General features: G+C 42.8%; 2 protein-coding genes across 4 annotated transcripts; one reads left to right on the top strand and one right to left on the bottom strand.

Moving 5' to 3' along the window:
- Window positions 1-2,760: 2,760 nt before the first annotated feature.
- LOC121586409 (epsin-1) lies at window positions 2,761-10,962 on the bottom strand. Of its 3 annotated transcripts, none has more exons than XM_041903058.1 (10): window positions 10,876-10,962; window positions 9,917-10,054; window positions 9,616-9,717; window positions 8,840-8,995; window positions 5,821-5,949; window positions 5,287-5,407; window positions 4,924-5,105; window positions 3,887-4,769; window positions 3,582-3,734; window positions 2,761-3,163 (listed from the first exon to the last, which is right to left on the bottom strand). In XM_041903058.1, exons 3-10 carry the CDS (start codon window positions 9,682-9,684, stop codon window positions 2,988-2,990), a joined length of 1,869 nt encoding a protein of 622 aa, XP_041758992.1. In that variant the 5' UTR covers window positions 9,685-9,717; window positions 9,917-10,054; window positions 10,876-10,962; the 3' UTR covers window positions 2,761-2,987. The 3 variants fall into 3 exon arrangements, with proteins under 3 accessions (XP_041758992.1, XP_041758994.1, XP_041758993.1); XM_041903060.1 differs by having other exon boundaries at window positions 2,761-3,139; XM_041903059.1 differs by having other exon boundaries at window positions 9,616-9,701.
- A 364-nt stretch (window positions 10,963-11,326) lies between these two features.
- On the top strand, window positions 11,327-15,941 carry LOC121585571 (adaptin ear-binding coat-associated protein 1). Its single transcript, XM_041901896.2, has 8 exons — window positions 11,327-11,513; window positions 12,360-12,460; window positions 12,622-12,726; window positions 12,956-13,037; window positions 13,294-13,402; window positions 13,558-13,705; window positions 15,180-15,276; window positions 15,425-15,941. The coding sequence occupies exons 1-8, from the start codon at window positions 11,419-11,421 to the stop codon at window positions 15,477-15,479; spliced, it is 792 nt and encodes a 263-aa protein (XP_041757830.1). The 5' UTR covers window positions 11,327-11,418; the 3' UTR covers window positions 15,480-15,941.
- The last annotated feature ends 2,742 nt before the right edge of the window (window positions 15,942-18,683 follow it).

The raw sequence follows: 18,683 nt of genomic DNA, 5'->3' as shown, positions 1-18,683 counted from the left end.
AATGTGTATAAAATAATAAAAGGGAAATAAAGCCACTATTGGTTATTGGATGATCATGTGGATGATTAGGGTTCTATCCAATTGGATATGACCGTTTCCAACCAAAGTCACTGTTCAACTCAAGAAACCCTCAGTACAATGACAACTTTGATGCTTGCTGTCAGTAATGTGATATTAATTAATTTGAATATGGCTCTAGTTTGTTTCAAAAGTATCTGTTGGAGGCCAAGTGTTCAAGAAACAAACAAATAATTTAATTAATAAATACAGTAAATAGGATAATAAATGAATAAATAAATAAAATAGACATTTTTAAAAATTACTTTAAAAAGTTAATGTTGTTATGGTTACTTTTGCTGAAGGATCTCACCTCATCTTCACACAAAACATGCTCACACACACACACACACACACACACACACACCTCCTGAAAGCGGCTCTACTTCCATCCTGTTCTTTACAGGTACGTGTCCCACTATAGGCTTTTGTAATGATTGTACACATATTGCTATCACGTCTTCTTAACCCTCCATTCACCTTTCTCAGAGCCTTATGAGTCGAGCATAAAGAAGGAGAGCATTGATAATAACCTGGTCAGTGTAACTAAAAAAGAACAACACAAGAACAAAATCACACAAGGACTAAATGGAACTAACTCCTATGGTCCCCTCTCAGTTTCCCACTCTTGAAAGAACCTAAATAAAAATCAAATGTTTTTTGAAATACTTATATTTTCCCTTGTTTCATTTCTTACATATTGTTGCATACACTTAAATTAGACATGTACATTATATTAACCATTGTAGATATTGGGGTTGAGGAAGGGGAGCTGGACAGGTTGTAGCTTTTCAGAAAAGGAAAGGATTGTTGTTCCGTTGAAGAGGCTGTCCCATCCCGGTGTCCAAAACCATGTGTGGCTGCAAAGGGACCCCCCCTCCCATTGGAGGAGTGGAAGCTCCCAAGTGGGCCATTGCAGAGTGTCCTGCCTGAGGAATAACCCCCAGACAATTGGGCTGTATCATCACAGCTCCAAAACAGGGGGGTGCCATCTGAGGTCCCATTGCAGGAATAGCTAGGCCAGGATGAGGCATTCCCAGGGAATGGGATGATAGCTGGGATAAAGGAGTCCCCAGCATGGGGTTGGGGGACCCAAAGCTGGGGCGGGTAACACCGTAGGACATAGGGGTGGAACCAAAAAGGCTGGAGTTTGGGGGGATTGTAGTACGAGAAACCCCAGCAATGGACGTGAGTCTGCCCATAGGGCCTGGGCCTTGTAAAACGCCTGGGAAATTAGGAAAAGCTAAAGAAATGGGGCAAGAGAGGGAGGAGGAGGGATACACAGTCCAGAACATTCCAAGAGAGAGTGTAGAACAGAGAGAGGAGTGAAAAGGTTACATATCTAAAATATATACAGTACCAGTCAAAAGTTTGGACACCTACTCATTCTAGGGTTTTTCTTTATTTTTTACTATTTTCTACATTGTAGAATAATAGTGAAGACATCAAAACTATGAAATAACACATATGGAATTATGTAGTAACCAAAAAAGTGTTAAACAAATCAAAATATATTTAATATTTGAGATTCTTCAAAGTAGCCACCCTTTGCCTCGATGACAGCTTTGCACACTCTTGGCATTCTCTCAACCAGCTTCATGAGGTATTCACCTGGAATGCATTTCAATTAACAGGTGTGCCTTCTTAAAAACTTTGAACGTTTCTTCAAGTGCAGTCGCAAAAACCATCAGGTGCTATGATGAAACTGGCTCTCATGAGGACCACCACAGGAAAGGAAGACCCAGAGTTACCTCTGCTGCAGAGGATAAGTTCATTAGAGTTAACTGCACCTCAGATTGCAGCCCAAATAAATGCTTCACAGAGTTCAAGTAACAGACACATCTCAACATCAACTGTTCAGAGGAGACTGCGTGACAGGCTTTCATGGTCGAATTGCTGCAAAGAAACCACTACTAAAGGACACCAATAATAAGAAGAGACTTGCTTGGGCCAAGAAACACGAGCAATGGACATTAGACTGGTGGTAATGTGTCCTTTGGTCTGGAGTCCAAATTTGAGATTTTTGGTTCCAACCGCCGTGTCTTTGTGAGACGCAGAGTAGGTGAACGGATGATCTCCGCATGTATGGTTCCCACCGTGAAGCATGGAGGAGGTGGTGGTGTGATGGTGTGGGGGTGCTTTGCTGGTGACACTGTCTGTGATTTATTTAGAATTCAAGGCACACTTAACCATCATGGCTACCACAGCATTCTGCAGCGATATGCCATCCCAACTGGTTTGCTCTTAGTGGGACTACCATCAACAGGACAATGACCCAAAACACACCTCCAGGCTGTGTAAGGGCTATTTGACCAAGAAGGAGAGTGATGGAGTGCTGCATCAGATGATCTGGACTCCACAATCACCCGACCTCAACCGAATTGAGATGGTTTGGGATGAGTCGGACGGCAGAGTGAAGGAAAAGCAGCCAACAAGTGCTCAGCATAATGTGGGAACTCCTTCAAGACTATTGGTAAAGCATTCCTCATGAAGCTGGTTGAGAGAATGCCAAGCGTTGGCAAAGCTGTCATCAAGGCAAAGGGTGGCTACTTTGAAGAATCTAAAATCTAAAATATATTTTGATTTGTTTAACACTTTTTTGGTTACTACATGATTCCATATGTGTTATTTAATTTTTGATGTCTTCACTATTATTCTACATTCATTTTTGATGTCTTCACTATTATTCTACAATGTAGAAAATAGTAAAAATAAAGAAAAACCCTTGAATGAGTAGGTGTGTCCAAACTTTTGACTGGTACTGTACGTGACTACAACTACTGATGCTGACCAACACAACAGTTATCCACTAAAGGGGGAGGAAGGTCTAGTCAAAACACTGAATCACAAGCACTGCTTTAAATGAACGGATAAATATATATTCACTCTCTGTTTCTCTCCCTCTCTCTCTCCCCCGGTCTCTCTTTCGTTTACCCGTCCTTACTTTGTTGCTTGGCATGGACGTCGAGGGGGGGGTGTTTGGGTTTGGAGGAGAGGAGTGAGTCAATGTTCACGAGCGATGCTCCGGCACCAAGGAACGAAGCTGGCGATTTGTTGTTTTCGTCTGCGGCGGCTCCATTATCTGTAGAGAAAGAGGAAATAAGGCCTGCGCAATATTACGATATTATCGTACATTGCGATATTACAATATTATCGTATATCGTGATATACGATAATACATCTTGAAGATTTCACCAAACCCTAGAGGAATAATTGCCTATGGGAAGTATAAACATGAGAAAGGATGGGTTTCACCAGACAAGGATGTGTTCAGTATAGTGTTGGAGACACAGACAGAGGGAAGACAGATGGAGTGATAACACACAAAGAAAAACATTAATGGAATCTGTGAGCGTACCCAAACATGCTTGACTGAAAGAAAAAGGAGTACTCAGATATCTGCATGCAAGGACGTTTAAGGTTTATTGCCAGGACCTACAGAGAGGCTTACATTTCGGTGTGTCAGACGCCTTACTCAGAGCTTGGAGGCAACAGCCTTGAGGAAGCATACATTACTACATTACCTGTGCCATTACTTGGAGCTCCCCATGGGTCAGAGTTCATAGTGTCTGTAGTGGTGAAAGCCCCTCCATCTCCCCAGGGGTCGCCTGTCGATGCTGTGTCTGTGGGTGCTGCAGGTGCACCCCAAGGGTCACTGGCGGTGGGCGGGGTCGATGCTGGAGGAAAGGGGGTGAGGTTAAACAGATCTAAAGGGGAACTCCAACCAAAAATGTATATATGGTAATTGTGGTCTACATCTTAAAAATGACTGTATATTAATTAAGAGCACATGTGATGATGTCACAAGGTTATAACCATTACTCCTTACCTGGTGGTCCCCATGCGTCATCATCAGCCTTCGAGCCATCGCCAAATGGATTTGTGGGGGGAGAGGCAGCTGTGGTCCTCTCATCTCCCCAGGGATCAGCCTTCTTTTCGGACGGTGGATTGGATGGAGCACCCCACGCATCTGAAGCCTCGGTTGGTGGACTAGATGGTGCCCTAAAAAGATCAGCACCTTTTGTTGGGGTATTCAATTGGGCCCCAAAAGGATCGGAATCGTCTTTTGGCATATTGGATGGTGCCGAAAATGGATCCTCTTTTGGTGCCCCAAATGGATCGTCTCCATCTTTTGGTGTACTGGATGGTGCTGAAAAGGGATCATCTTTTGGTGCCCCAAATGGATCGGAACCACCTTTTGGTGTATTGGATGGTGCTGAAAAGCGATCATCTTTTGGTGCCCCAAACGGATCGGAACCACCTTTTGGTGTATTTGATGGTGCTGAAAAGGGATCATCGTTTGGTGCCCCAAACGGATCGGAAACACCTTTTGGTGTATTTGATGGTGCTGAAAAGGGATCATCTTTTGGTGCCCCAAACGGATCAGCTTCAACTTTACATGGTGCATTGGATGGTGCAGAAAATGGATCGGAACCATCTTTTGGAGCCGCAAAAGGATCTGAACCATCTGTTGGGGCACTGGCTGGCACCGCAAAAGGATCTGCTTCTTCTGTTGTAGCATTAGATGCTGCACCCCATGCATCCTCGGATGGAGCTTTGGACGCACCCCCCCAAGGATCAGGAGCGGGTGCTTTGGCTGCTGCACCCCATGCATCCTCCTCTGATGGTTCATCTGCCCCGCCAAAGGCGTCAGCAACCTTTCCTGCTTTGGCGGCATCCTCCCATTCAAGCTCTTCCTTGGTCATCTTTGACTGCAATTACATAAGTGATTGGACAATCATGATGCCAAACACACATTTATTTGGTAGATGATCCAAAATGTCCTAAGTGTACAATCCTTTACTGAAGGTGTCTTTGAAAGTCCAAATAAAGGGAGAAATCAGACTATTGAAATGTAATACTTACCCTTCTTTCCTCCTCTTTTTTCTGGGCCTCTAGTCTCAGTTTTTCTTGCTTCTTGGCCTCAAAGCTGGCGGCGAGGTCAGCCACAGACGGGATATTGGCCAGGGAGGGGAGCCCGGTGGCTCCTGGGACATACACTGGCTTGTAGTTGGGGTCCTTGGGGTCGTTGGGGTCGTCTGAGGAGGCTGTGGGAAGAGCACGATAAGATATAGTATAGCATGATGAGATACATCATTATGGCAAGCAGGGTTGGGGGTCAATTCAGTTTTCAATTCAGGAAATTGTTTATTGTTTTCCAAGAATGTTTTAAGGGAAATGGTCAAATGAAGTCTCTTAAATGTAGAGTGTGTGCTCTCTAATGTGCACCAGTGGCGTTCTTTGAGATCTTGTCTCTGGTCTTGAGCGCAAACTCTCGCTCTTCCTTTAGTTTCTCGTCGTCCTCCATAAGAACCAGTACTACCTTGGCCTTCTCCCTCACGTTCACCCCCTGTGAAGGATAGCATGAGCAGACATCATTAGTATGTACCACTAGGTAGCTCTCTTTCTGGAGCATGGGGCTCCCTAAGCGTAACTGTGCAGAATTAGTATAGGAAAGCTCAATATCAGTCAGTGTATGCATGGCAAAGCACTGTGTTAGCTTAGATGTTAGTAGAGGCAGATACTTCAAGCCTCACTCACTTTTGGACTGGTTTCCCAGATCAGTTTAAGCCTATTCCTGTTCTACAAAGCACTTTCACTGGAGATTTTCTGAACATACTAATCATAAAGTTATGCTAATTATTATGAATACGTAAATTCGCTCACAGTTCATTTCTCAAGTGGGGAGGCTTCAAAAAGAATACCTTGGAGATGGAACTTGCATATCAGAGGAGTTGGTTTGCATTTAGCAAGCTTTAGTACCTGATCTTTCCCATCCTTGTCCTGGAAACGGAACTCTGTTAGTGCTTTCACAATGTAGATGTTGTCCTTCATTGTATTCAGAACGCGGTCTGAGCCTGTCTTTAATAGGTTCTCCAACAGGGTCAACGACTGCAGTTGGGTGATGGGAGTGAAAAACAAAATAGGGAATCAAGACGAGTATCCCCTGCTCCTTAAAGACACGCTCTGCAACTTGATCACTGCATGGAGCAATCATCAGCAGAAAAATAAATACATCATTTATAAAAAGTTAAGATGACACCATAGTGAAATCCAAGGTATGCCAGACAAATATGGCAAAGATAGGAGCGTTTTTATGAAATTACAAGCGGATTGTAAAAGTTGAGAAAGATTACAATACATACAGTGAGGGAAAAAAGTATTTGATCCCCTGCTGATTTTGTACGTTTGCCCACTGACAAAGAAATGATCAGTCTATAATTTTTATGGTCAGTTTATTTGAACAGTGAGAGACAGAATAACAACAAAAAAATCCAGAAAAACGCATGTCAAAAATGTTATAAATTGATTTGCATTTTAATGAGGGAAATAAGTATTTGACCCCCTCTCAATCAGAAAGATTTCTGGCTCCCAGGTGTCTTTTATACAGGTAACGAGCTGAGATTAGGAGCACACTCTTAAAGGGAGTGCTCCTAATCTCAGCTTGTTACCTGTATAAAAGACACCTGTCCACAGAAGCAATCAATCAGATTCCAAACTCTCCACCATGGCCAAGACCAAAGAGCTCTCCAAGGATGTCATGGACAAGATTGTAGACCTACACAAGGCTGGAATGGGCTACAAGACCATCGCCAAGCAGCTTGGTGAGAAGGTGACAACAGTTGGTGCGATTACTCGCAAATGGAAGAAACACAAAATAACTGTCAATCTCCCTCGGACTGGGGCTCCATGCAAGATCTCACCTCGTGGAGTTGCAATGATCATGAGAACGGTGAGGAATCAGCCCAGAACTACACGGGAGGATCTTGTCAATGATCTCAAGGCAGCTGGGACCATAGTCACCAAGAAAACAATTGGTAACACACTACGCCGTGAAGGACTGAAATCCTGCAGCGCCCAACAGGTCCCCCTGCTCAAGAAAGCACATATACAGGCCCGTCTGAAGTTTGCCAATGAACATCTGAATGATTCAGAGGAGAACTGGGTGAAAGTGTTGTGGTCAGATGAGACCAAAATCGAGCTCTTTGGCATCAACTCAACTCGCCGTGTTTGGAGGAGGAGGAATGCTGCCTATGACCCCAATAACACCATCCCCACCGTCAAACATGGAGGTGGAAACATTATGCTTTGGGGGTGTTTTTCTGCTAAGGGGACAGGACAACTTCACCGCATCAAAGGGACGATGGATGGGGCCATGTACCGTCAAATCTTGGGTGAGAACCTCCTTCTCTCAGCCAGGGCATTGAAAATGGGTCGTGGATGGGTATTCCAGAATGACAATGACCCAAAACACACGGCCAAGGCAACAAAGGAGTGGCTCAAGAAGAAGCACATTAAGGTCCTGGAGTGGCCTAGCCAGTCTCCAGACCTTAATCCCATAGAAAATATGTGGAGGGAGCTGAAGGTTCGACTTGCCAAACGTCAGCCTTGAAACCTTAATGACTTGGAGAAGATCTGCAAAGAGGAGTGGGACAAAATCCCTCCTGAGATGTGTGCAAACCTGGTGGCCAACTACAAGAAACGTCTGACCTCTGTGATTGCCAACAAGGGTTTTGCCACCAAGTACTAAGTCATGTTTTGCAGAGGGGTCAAATACTTATTTCCCTCATTAAAATGCAAATCAATTTATAACATTTTTAACATGCGCTTTTTCTGGATTTTGTTGTTGTTATTCTGTCTCTCACTGTTCAAATAAACCTACCATTAAAATTATAGACTGATCATGTGTCAAGGGCTGATGTGGATGTGGTGTTGGAGTCAGGCGCAGGACACAGAAGCTTAGTCGATCCGACTTTAATAGTCACAGGAGCAAAATACAATCCAAACGGGCCTCATAAACAGGAGGCGAGCGAATACGCAAAACAGTGCGTAAAGTGCGAACAGCACTAACTATAAGCAAACAAAATAACCTACACCAACAGACAGGCATACAACGACACACAACTACAAACAAAACCAAAGGAAACTTATAGGTGACATAATCAAGACGTGATATGGAACAGGTGCACTAATCAGACAAAACCAAACAAACATAGATAACATCAAACGGTGGCAGCTAGTACTCCGGGGACGACGAACGCCGAAGCCTGCCCGAACAAGGAGGAGGAGCAGCCTCGGCGGAATTCGTGACATCATGTCTTTGTCAGTGGGCAAACATACAAAATCAGCAGGGGATCAAATACTTTTTTCCCTCACTGTATATGTATTTGCATCTGGTTTGTGGAAAAATAAACAAAATGAAGAAGAAAGTGTAAAATAATATAAAGACAATATTTTCACAGTATGAGGAATAATGTTTTTTAAAATATATTGGCTACAGTTTTACGAAGCTCTCTAAAAAAACTCCAACCAACCCAAATAAGAGAAGATAATATTACAGGAAGCATGGACTGAACAGAAATAAAAAAGCACCAAAAAGCACAAAGGCTTGATATCGACATTGACGTCTCTGAAAGGTACCCACACTCAAGTGATTGATACCAGTAACTCAATCCCAATGCATTATAGCAATCCACCCCACCAAAGATTAATAAATAATTTGATGTGACGGAAAAAGAGAGAGGCGTGGTTCTATCCAGCACTGTTTGATGAACTGAGCTGTTCAGCAGGCTTTTCAAGCAACTTGTGCTCGCTCATCAATTATTCATAATAAAGTTTCATAATAAAGAATAAAGTATGCATACAGCCAGTGAGCCATACAGTATGAACAACTTTGATGTTATGATGAGAAGATGTACATCTGTAGATTAGATTATTGTATACACAATCTAAATCTTTCGAACTATAAATATATGTGTGATTATTCCCCTTTTGGCCTCACCTTGTAGATGTGCCTCCAGTTCTTGTCGTCTTTGAGGCGTTTCCACAGCATGGTCATGATCTCATTGCAGGCCACCACATTGTAGGTGAGGTCCGAGATGTCGGCCATCTGCGAGCTGGAGGGGCCCCAGGGGTCATTGGAGGTCGCCTCCCTCACCTGACAGAAATACAGCAGTGTTAACACAGATTATTTTCCAGACGGAGAACAAAGGCTCCCAAAGCATCCAGGCTTTCTGGCACCAAACTTGTACTATATCATTTTAGGAAAATACTGGCGATAGAGTCACTGGTGTTACAGATAGGGGTAACAGATGGAGTACTGACCCATGCTCTGCTACAGAGGGTGTGTCTTATTTTAGAACGATGCTGCAAAGGTACTTTAGAATGCTGACAGTGTCAACTGAACAGCAGGGGTGGCCATTCTTACCCTGCAAGGGCCAGTGTGGATGCAGGCTTTTGCCCCAGCCAAGCCGTACTAGCTTGATTGTATTAAATTAAAGCCTTGATCCAAGACTGTGATCAGTTGAATCAGGTATGCTACTAATTGGCTGGCACAAAAGTCTGAACCCACACCGGCCCTTGCAGGGTAAAATTACCCACCGTTGGTACAGCATTAAGAGGAGAGAAAGAGAGGGATAGAGTGAAGATGAAGGGAAGTATGTAAAGTTGCAGAGAGTGAGAGGAAGATGAGACAAAAGTCTCAGAACAAAGGACAGAGAGCAAGAAAAGAGAGAGCGAAGGGGAAAGGAAAGGGGGAAAGTAAATAATCTCCTTTACCTTGACCTCAGCCTCAGAGAAGTTCTGAACAAGGTTCTTCAATTGTCGGCGTAGCATAGAGGACGTCATGGCGCCTGATTGGGTGTCTCAAACCACAAGGACCTAGTCAGTATAAAGACTAGTAAGAGCATGTACACACACACACACACAGTCAACGGAAGAAGACAGAGCTTTCACTCATATATTAACCATGACGCTTCTGTCTTGCCTCGCGTAATGGCAGGTATCAACACCAGACATGTAGGTGTCTGTAACACAGGAGAAGTTGCTTGGCACTTAGCCCAAATCATGCTGCTTATACCTCAGCTTCCCTATTGAAATAAAACTGATTGTGGATGATGTCAAAGAAGTGAGTCTCTCTTTCGATCTGGTCTCACTGGATGCTCATTCTGTTAGTCTCTCTCTCCACGACGACATTGTCACAGCACACAGCACAGATCTGGGAAAAGAAAATCCTAAAATGGAGCAAAGCAATGACATAGCTATAGGCTATTGAAGAAGCTACTTCACATTGGCATGCCATTGGGCAACACATTGTATCACCCAGTTATGCAATGGCTAGCTTTGTGTTTTTAAATGTAAATGCCAAACAGAAAATGCCAAATCCTCATGATTGTGACTAAATCAACGCCATTCCATGTTAGCAAAAAGCTAAGCTAGTTTAGTGGCCAGCAAGCATACTGCAATGCCAACGCTATGCCGACAAATCCATGATCTACAGTGCTACAGATTAGCTATGCACCCGAGTAGGCTACTGTCGAATTAGCATGCTATTTGGCAATATTCTTCTTGTCAAGAACAGTAATTGCGATATATCAATCAAGCTGTAGTCCGATGTAGCTCAGTTGGTAGAGCATGGCGCTTGCAACGCCAGGGTTGTGGGTTCGTTTCCCACGGGGGGCCAGTATGAAAATGTATGCACACACTAACTGTAATCGCTCTGGATAAGAGCGTCTGCTAAATGACTAAAATGTAAATGTGAGCTACTGTCTGCATAACGATTCAGAACCATGGACAGCTACCGTAGCTAGCCAACGTCAGTGCGTCTTCATGGCTGTCGAATGTTCTTTTCAACCAAGCTTCAGCGTAGCAAGCAAGCTAACCAGTTAGCTAACAATGACAGCCGTCTAATGACAACGACAGCTTTGAAAATATAGCTTTGGTCTACTTCTAAGGACAACAGACAACTTTAAGATAACATGCTTCCATTGAGCATCCATTTTTCATATGATTTTGCATTTATTTAAAAGGAATACGAACCTTCGGGATACTATCAGGGATCTGCAAAGAACTACAATTTCCGCTTTCATCTGCACTCTGAACCTGACCTGTCTAAAAGACCACTCCCCTACTTAATAATCACGAGGATGTTACATTGTTGTCAATAAAATTAAACAATGTGGCAACAATGTAACATTGTCTCTATTGAGACTGAAACAAAATACTTGTTTGTTTTTCCACAAATTAACTGATTATTATTGGGAGCAGTCTTGCCTGTTTATGTGTTTATAGAGCATTTTCTGGGTCTCAAAAGTATATATAAACAGCTGTTTGTCATAATTACCAATGCCATATATGGGTGCGTAAACATCTATGCATATCATACATATTATTGGAAGGGGAATGCTGCCTTAAACCATTGGGGGATGTGCGCAGGGTCAATTCATCCATTGATGGAGCACAAACTCTGCTCTGGAATCCCCTTCACGTCATCGCCGTCTCGTGGCTTGTGAGTGTATAGCACACTCGCAAAAACCGAAAGGACCGATAAATAAGCCACACGTCAATTTAATTTACATCAAGATGGCGACCGAGGGCGAATATGAGTCGATCCTTTGCGTTAAACCCGACGTCAACGTTTATCGCATACCACCGAGGGCTACAAATCGTGGATACAGGTAAATGCAAAGGGTTGGCCCATATTTGGGGTGTTGGACAAAAACCGCGGTGCTGGTGGTTTTATCTGGGTGCATTGTGTGTGTGCCTATCTATCTGGATGTTTACAGCTGTCGATGTGTGTCTAATTTGTTTTGCGTAGGCCTACGACTCACTAATTATTCTGCCCCATTGGCAATATTGATGTTACTCTCGCAAAGCTGGCACTATCAGTGCGGATGAATTGACAGTGAATGGCATGATATGTGTATTTGCGTGTGCTGTTTATCAGCATAGTTTAACCAGAGAATGTATTGGCAGAATGCATTGACAGCAAATGTTATATGAATGTATATTAGGTGATAAATAGCCCTATATACTTGGGCCTATAATACAAGGTTCCCGATCATTCTACAACAGTCCTATTGTGATAGTAAAATTGATTACAGAATTGCTCAAATAATGAAACCATTGTCTATTAAAGGCACCTGAAACCAACAGTGCTAGCTGCCAGGGAAAAATAAAAGTAGTTTCATCAGACTACTGTTTTCAGTCTGGCCTATTGGCCTATATGTGTGTGGACCAGTTAACTGTAGGCTAAATGGTTTTAATTGACATTCTCTAAAACCATAAATTATCTTATGCTATTAATTGGGGTTTGTGATCTTAATAATAGTCTTGCTTCAGCCTTCAGGCATTATAAGAACAAGATAATTGGGTCAATTCAGAATTCTTTCCATATTGTACCGTACTATTTGTTACAAAAGCTGGTCTGAGAACAGTTTGAATAGGCACTGTTTACTGACCTTCTGACGTACTCCCTGTTTTGCCCTGTTATTGGTTACCTCTGACCTGGGTCTTTCCTGTAGGGCAGCAGACTGGAAGCTGGATGTGCCCGATTGGTCAGGGCGCATGCGGATCACGGCCAAGGGTAAAGTGGCCTACATCAAACTGGAAGACAAAGTCTCAGGTGAGAGAGTCATGAAATTGTGTGTGTGTGTTGCACAGGTGCCCCTTTGTCCCAACATTGCTTGTCAGGGACCCTTTCAATGTAGCCAGTAAAATGAACTTCATACAGCATATCTGTGTGGTTTATAATTACGATTGTGTTTTTCTCATCCCATCCTGCAGGGGAGCTGTTCGCCCAGGCCCCTGTCACAGAGTATCCCGGCATCGCAGTTGAAACCGTAAGCGACTCCAGTCGCTACTTTGTCCTGCGAATACAGGATGACAATGGTGTGTATTTGAGTGAAAGCCCCTCACTGTGCATTCATAGCTATGTCAGCCTTTTACACAAGTCATATAGTGTTATGTCAGCCTCCTTTAGCAGGCTATGTCAACATCCTCTCTCGGTTCACAGTGCGTTCATAGAGTTTGTCAGCTCTCCTCAAATGTCAATTCACTCTTCACTTATGTCAGCTCAATGTCAATGAACTCATACAGCTATGTCAACCTACTCTCTCAGGCCGCAGTGCGTTTATTGGTGTTGGATTCGGGGACAGAGGGGACTCTTTTGACTTCAACGTGTCTTTGCAGGACCACTTTAAGTAAGTGATGGAAGGGGTCACTCCAGGGACAGTGTGACTGTCAAGGCACTCAAACACTGGTGCTTCATCATCTCCCACTAATAACAAACACACCTACTGTGGTCTGTTTGCAGCATAAGTTGCCAGCCAAAACAACGTGTCATTGAGTTTGCTTGTTCCAGATGCTGCAGTTTTCAAAACAGCTGATGTAACATTACTTTTTCCAGTGTCAGTGCATATTAAGTCGATATTGTGTGTGTGTGTGTGTGTGTTACAGGTGGGTGAAACAAGAGAATGAGATCAGCAAAAACCCTCAGGGGGCTGCTTTGGGACCAAAGCTGGACTTGGGATTTAAAGACGGACAAACCATCACCCTTAATATTGGGGTAAAGACCTGGCACAATTGAACTAGATCATTCTTATAGAAATTGTATAACTAGCCCTTGCCCCTGGGGTCTGTTTGGGATTGGCCATTTGACTTTTACTCAACACCCAATTTCAATCTTAATTTTTTTTCTCTCTCTTCCTTTCTCTCTTCAAGCAAGGCAAAAAGAGGGATAAGCCACGCCCACAGGGGTCAGGTGGGCTCGGTCTCCTACCGCCACCACGGAAAGGAAAGATAGCTCCTCCTCCTTCCTCTGCTTTCTCCAATCAAAACACAGTGCCTCAAACAGGAGGCTCAGATAACGGTACAGCAGTTAAAACAAAAAGCCTTGATAAGCTTCTCTATAGTTAAATAAAGCTGTGATTGGTAAACTACATGGCCAAAAGTATGTGGACACTCCTTCAAAATAGTGGATTCGGCTATTTAAGCCACACCCGTTGCTGACATGTGTATAAAATCGAGCACACAGCCATGAAATCTCCATAGACAAACATTGGCAGTAGAATGGCCCGTACTGAAGAGCTCAGTCACTTTCAACGTGGCACTCTCAAAGGATGCCACCTTACCAACAAGTCAGTTTGTCAAATTTCTGACCTGCTATAGCTGCCCCGGTCAACTGTAAGTGCTGTTATTGTGAAGCGGAAACATCGAGGAGCAACAACGGCTCAGCCGCGAAGTGGTAGGCCCACACAAGCTCACAGAACGGGACCGCCGAGTGCTGAAGGGTATAGCGCATAAAAATCATCTGTCCTCGGTTGCAACACTCACTACCGAGTTCCAAACTGCCTCTGGAAGCAATGTCAGCACAAAAACTGTTCGTCAGGTGTTTCATGAAATGGGTTTCCATGGCCGAGCAGCCGCACACAAGACTATGATCACCATGCGCAATGCCAAGCGTCTGCTGGAGTGGTGTAAAGCTTGCCGCCATTGGACTCTGGAGCAGTGGAAACGCGTTCTCTGGAGTGATGAATCACGCTTCACCATCTGGCAGTCCGACGGACTAATCTGGGTTTGGCGGATGCCAGGAGAACGCTACCTGCCCCAATGCATAGTGACAACTGTAAAGTTTGGTGGAGGATGAACGGTCTGGGGCTGTTTTACATGGTTCGGGCTAGGCCCCTTAGTTCCAGTGAAGCAAAATCTTAACGCTACAATATACAGTGGCATTCTAGACGATTCTGTGCTTCCAACTTTGTGGCAAATGTTTTTGGGGAAGGCCCTTTCCTGTTTCAGCATGACAATGCCCCCGTGCACAAAGCGAGATCCATACAGAAATGGTTTGTCGAGATCGGTGTGGAAGAACTTGACTGGCCTGCACAGAGCCCTGACCTCAAGCCCATTGAACACCTTTGGGATGAATTGGAACGCCAACTGCGAGCCAGGCCTAATCGCCCAACATCAGTGCCCAACCTCATTAATGCTCTTGTTGCTGAATGGGAGCAAGTCCCCACAGCAATGTTCCAACATCTAGTGGAAAGCCATCCCAGAAGAGTGGAGGCTGTTATAGCAGCAAAGGGGAGACCAACTCTATATTAATGCCCATGATTTTGAAATAAGATGTTCGACGAGCATGTAGTGGCCATGTAGTGTAGCTTTGATTGTTCATACTCTCTCTCTCTGTCGTCTCTCTCTCTCTCTCTCAATTCAATTCAATTCAAAGGGGCTTTATTGGAATGGGTAACATATGTTAACATTGTTTATTTCACTTGCTTTGGCAATCACAAATTAACAGTTAACATAAACACAGAAACGTTTCAGAAGTTTCTCTCTCTCTCTAGGCTGTTTGCTAGATCTGGACAGTAGTAACTCCAACACTGTGGTCCAATCATCCAACCCCAACAGTGATCTTTGGGGAGACTTCTCCTCTCCTGCAAGGTAACTTGTTAGAACTGTCTGTGACGGAGCTTATTTTAGCTCTTTTTCTTGTTATGCTATGACATACTGATTATATATGCTTAATATACTGTAACACCAGTATTGCTATGAGTCAATCAGCCTGTAAAAATAGTATCTTTATCTTCAGTTCGCTCCCTCCAACATCTCGACAAGAGCACACGCCGAATTGGGGCCAGTTTTGAGTCCACGTCATCGCCTTTTTCATTTGTCTCCATCACTGAACGCACCGCCTCCCTCCGTCGCTACAACACAATCAAAGCAAACTTTCCAAGAGACAAAGAACACCATGTACTTCTAGAAAGTCTTTATCAAATCTATGAATGGATGTACACTATAGTCTCCTCCCAAAGTAAAAAAAAATAATCAAAAAGTAATATTAGGGGTAATAATGCAAATATTCAATATTTGGTCATATGAGGATTATGGTAGGAGGTCTTCAATATCTCCTAAGGGCTATGATGATAGGATCTTCAATTTCCTGTTCTCACCAGAGTAGCAGCAATTTTACAGTACTGCTTTTTACCCGGCAACAGCGCCCTCTTGTTTTAATTGTATTGTTTTATTTTAAGGTAGATCAGCTTTAATATTGCAGATTGTAACTTCCATCAATGTAATTGTCTGCATCACTTCCAATCCCCCATGTTTTTTTCTCTCGCAAATATATATATATATCTACATGCATACCTATAAACACATATACATATCCTTTAAAAAAATATATTTCCCTTTATTACTTTCCAACCACACCACCCCTTCCCTAATTGGAGTGAACTAGTGAACAACAACGCTTAGGCTTCTACTTCCAGTGTATACATACTATATACATTTAATGGACACAGTCAATTTTACAGTAATTCTATTTTGTTTGTTTTTACTCCTGAACTTCCTCTACCCTCAACCTCTCCGATCATTTTCATGATGTCCATCCGGTTTGCTTCTATATGCCATATCTCTCCAACTGTGCTCCTTCACAAAAGCTCTCAACCTATAACCTATATACTTATTATGGACACAGCATGCCCTACATTAGTTATCTTGTTGTTATTAGTCCCATCCTTCAGCTCCATTCAACACCTCCCATCTATCTCTTAACACCATCCATATTGGATTTCTATTTGCCATATATTTTTCAACTGTACTGTGATGTTTCACAAAAGTTCTGAACCCTTCTATTCTCATTGTTTCTACAGATTGAAAATAAACATGTTTGCTAAAAGTATTATTATATTATTGATCGATTTATTATGACTTTTCAGACCACCCAGTAGTGTTATCTGCAGGGTTAGCTCCAGGTAAATATTGCAATCCTTCAGCCATTCCTGGACCTGTGACCAAAAACCAGCCACAAATGGACAGTACCAAAACAAATGATCTAATGAGTCTCTCTTCGCAGCAGAATCTGCAGAGCTGGGAAGATTGTATCCCCCATATAAATAACATTGTATTGGTAGCATGAATTTTGTATAATAATTTAAATAGAACAATTCTAAGTTTTGAATCCGGCGTCGTTTTGCGTATCAGTTCATAAACACTATGCCATGGAATCGGTACGTCAGAAATCTCTTCCCAGCGCCCCTTGTTAATGTTTACCTAAACATCACGACATGCTTGATTTAGAGAGGGGAACCCATAGGGAAAGACATCCTTTCCCGTAGGGTTTTCTTCTGATCATAATAGGGAACAGCATTCGTAGTAATGAATCGTCTTAAGTGAAAAGGAATTGCTCAGACACTCGCTCAATTCTGTTTCGCCCCTGTTCTCCTCAGTGGGCAATCGTTCACTCCCCCTCAATGATTTAAAAGCATTGGATTAGTGTATGCATTGGCTGGAGGGAATCTACCATATTCCTTATGATTGCATGCAAACAATAGGCTAATTTTGGGAGAAGGGGGAGAACCGGAATAGGGCTCATATTGATGAACTTATCTGTTTCCATTGTACTGACTGCCTCACACTTGGCCTTTTTTAAAGAGTGAAGAGCATGTATCTGTGTTCACTTTGCTGCAGATGACTTGACACAGCCCTCTACAGTCCATTTGTAAGTAGGTAGTTTTGATGTAGTGCACATTGGATGAAAATGGGTGAAAAATCTATACTTGGAATTAAAAGTACATAGGTGTAAAACTAATGATATGTGCAAAAGTGCTTTTCAATGTTTCATTTGTATTAAATATGTAGCCTGGGATGCCAGATCTGTGTCTGCCTACTCCTTTATCAATAGCCAACGCAGAAACCAATCTGGCAACCAAGCTGTGAAATGATGATTGTCTAACATAGTGTAATATGAATGTGTAACAACTGCAGCTATTGGTGTCGAGGATGTACTGTTGTATATTGATGAATGCTGTTGGGATTGAATGATTAAGTTGCCTCATGTCAAAAGTGTTTGTTTACCTTCCCCAGAACATGGTTTCACATGGCTCTGTCATTCCATAGTTACTGTAATGTCACCAGACGCATACTTATGATTTATTGCCTTGGTCGTCATTACTTATCATAACGTGAAAGTGACAATAAAAACCTTAAAAGGTAGTAGTGTGTCTTTGTACATCTTATGGATGATGCATGGTAGAAAAGGTTAGACTTTAATTAAGAGGGTAAAAAAAAAACTAAAGTAATTATGTTTTTAGTTTGTCATTTTTTTTAAATCTCAAAATATGACGTTTTGTATTTTGTTATTATTTCAGATGTTCATGAGAATGTAGACAGTGTTTTGACTTCAATGTATGTATGTCAAAGGTGTTACAAAAGACATTCCAAAAATGAGGATATTAATATTTGAAGATGAACGTTTACATTAAATGTACCACTAGGGGGACAGCCCAACGCTGACCAGCACGGAGCCACTTTGAACTGCTTTGTACATGCTCTGCTTTTGACTTGCCACTCCAGCCTCAATACATCTACTCACACCTACATACCCTACCAGTGACTTGAAGGCAAACACAGGCAGACGCCGATTCCCACGTAAAACTACCTGACATTATCTGAAGCACGAGAGGTTGAGAAGTTAACAGACCCGACACATTCGTCACAAATACCAAGTTGACACAACACGGTCAGGGGAACATGGGCACAGGGGACATCACGCGAAGAACACAGTGGACAGACCGATTGATAAGACTGTGACACGAGCTAGGCAGAGGCTGGAAGTAAATGAAGAGAGAGAGAGGGGGTCAGCGTGATATACATTTTTTACATTACATTTTAGTCATTTAGCAGATGCTCTTATCCAGAGCAACTTAAAGGAGCAGTTAAGTGCCTTGCTCAAGGGCACATCGACAGTTTTTTCACCTAGTTGGCTCAGGGATTACGTTTTTAGTTTGACATTTTTAAATCTCAAAATATGATGTCTGAAAGTTAGATTTGTATTTTGTTGTTATTTC

Source organism: Coregonus clupeaformis, chromosome 17, assembly GCF_020615455.1.
Source record: "Coregonus clupeaformis isolate EN_2021a chromosome 17, ASM2061545v1, whole genome shotgun sequence".
Taxonomy (NCBI): domain Eukaryota; kingdom Metazoa; phylum Chordata; class Actinopteri; order Salmoniformes; family Salmonidae; genus Coregonus; species Coregonus clupeaformis.
This window is presented reverse-complemented; position numbering and strand designations above follow the sequence as displayed.

Excerpts from the sequence above, each read along its gene's own strand:
- LOC121586409 (XM_041903058.1), bottom strand. The coding sequence starts at position 9,684 with ATGACGTCCTCTATGCTACGCCGACAATTGAAGAACCTTGTTCAGAAC. Across the intron at positions 4,770-4,923 it reads AAAAAGAGGAGGAAAGAAGG|TCAAAGATGACCAAGGAAGA; the intron begins GTAAGTATTACA and ends ATGTAATTGCAG. Across the intron at positions 3,735-3,886 it reads TGACGCATGGGGACCACCAG|CATCGACCCCGCCCACCGCC; the intron begins GTAAGGAGTAAT and ends CCTTTCCTCCAG.
- LOC121585571 (XM_041901896.2), top strand. The coding sequence starts at position 11,419 with ATGGCGACCGAGGGCGAATATGAGTCGATCCTTTGCGTTAAACCCGAC. Across the intron at positions 12,727-12,955 it reads GCGAATACAGGATGACAATG|GCCGCAGTGCGTTTATTGGT; the intron begins GTGTGTATTTGA and ends CTACTCTCTCAG. Across the intron at positions 13,706-15,179 it reads AACAGGAGGCTCAGATAACG|GCTGTTTGCTAGATCTGGAC; the intron begins GTACAGCAGTTA and ends CTCTCTCTCTAG.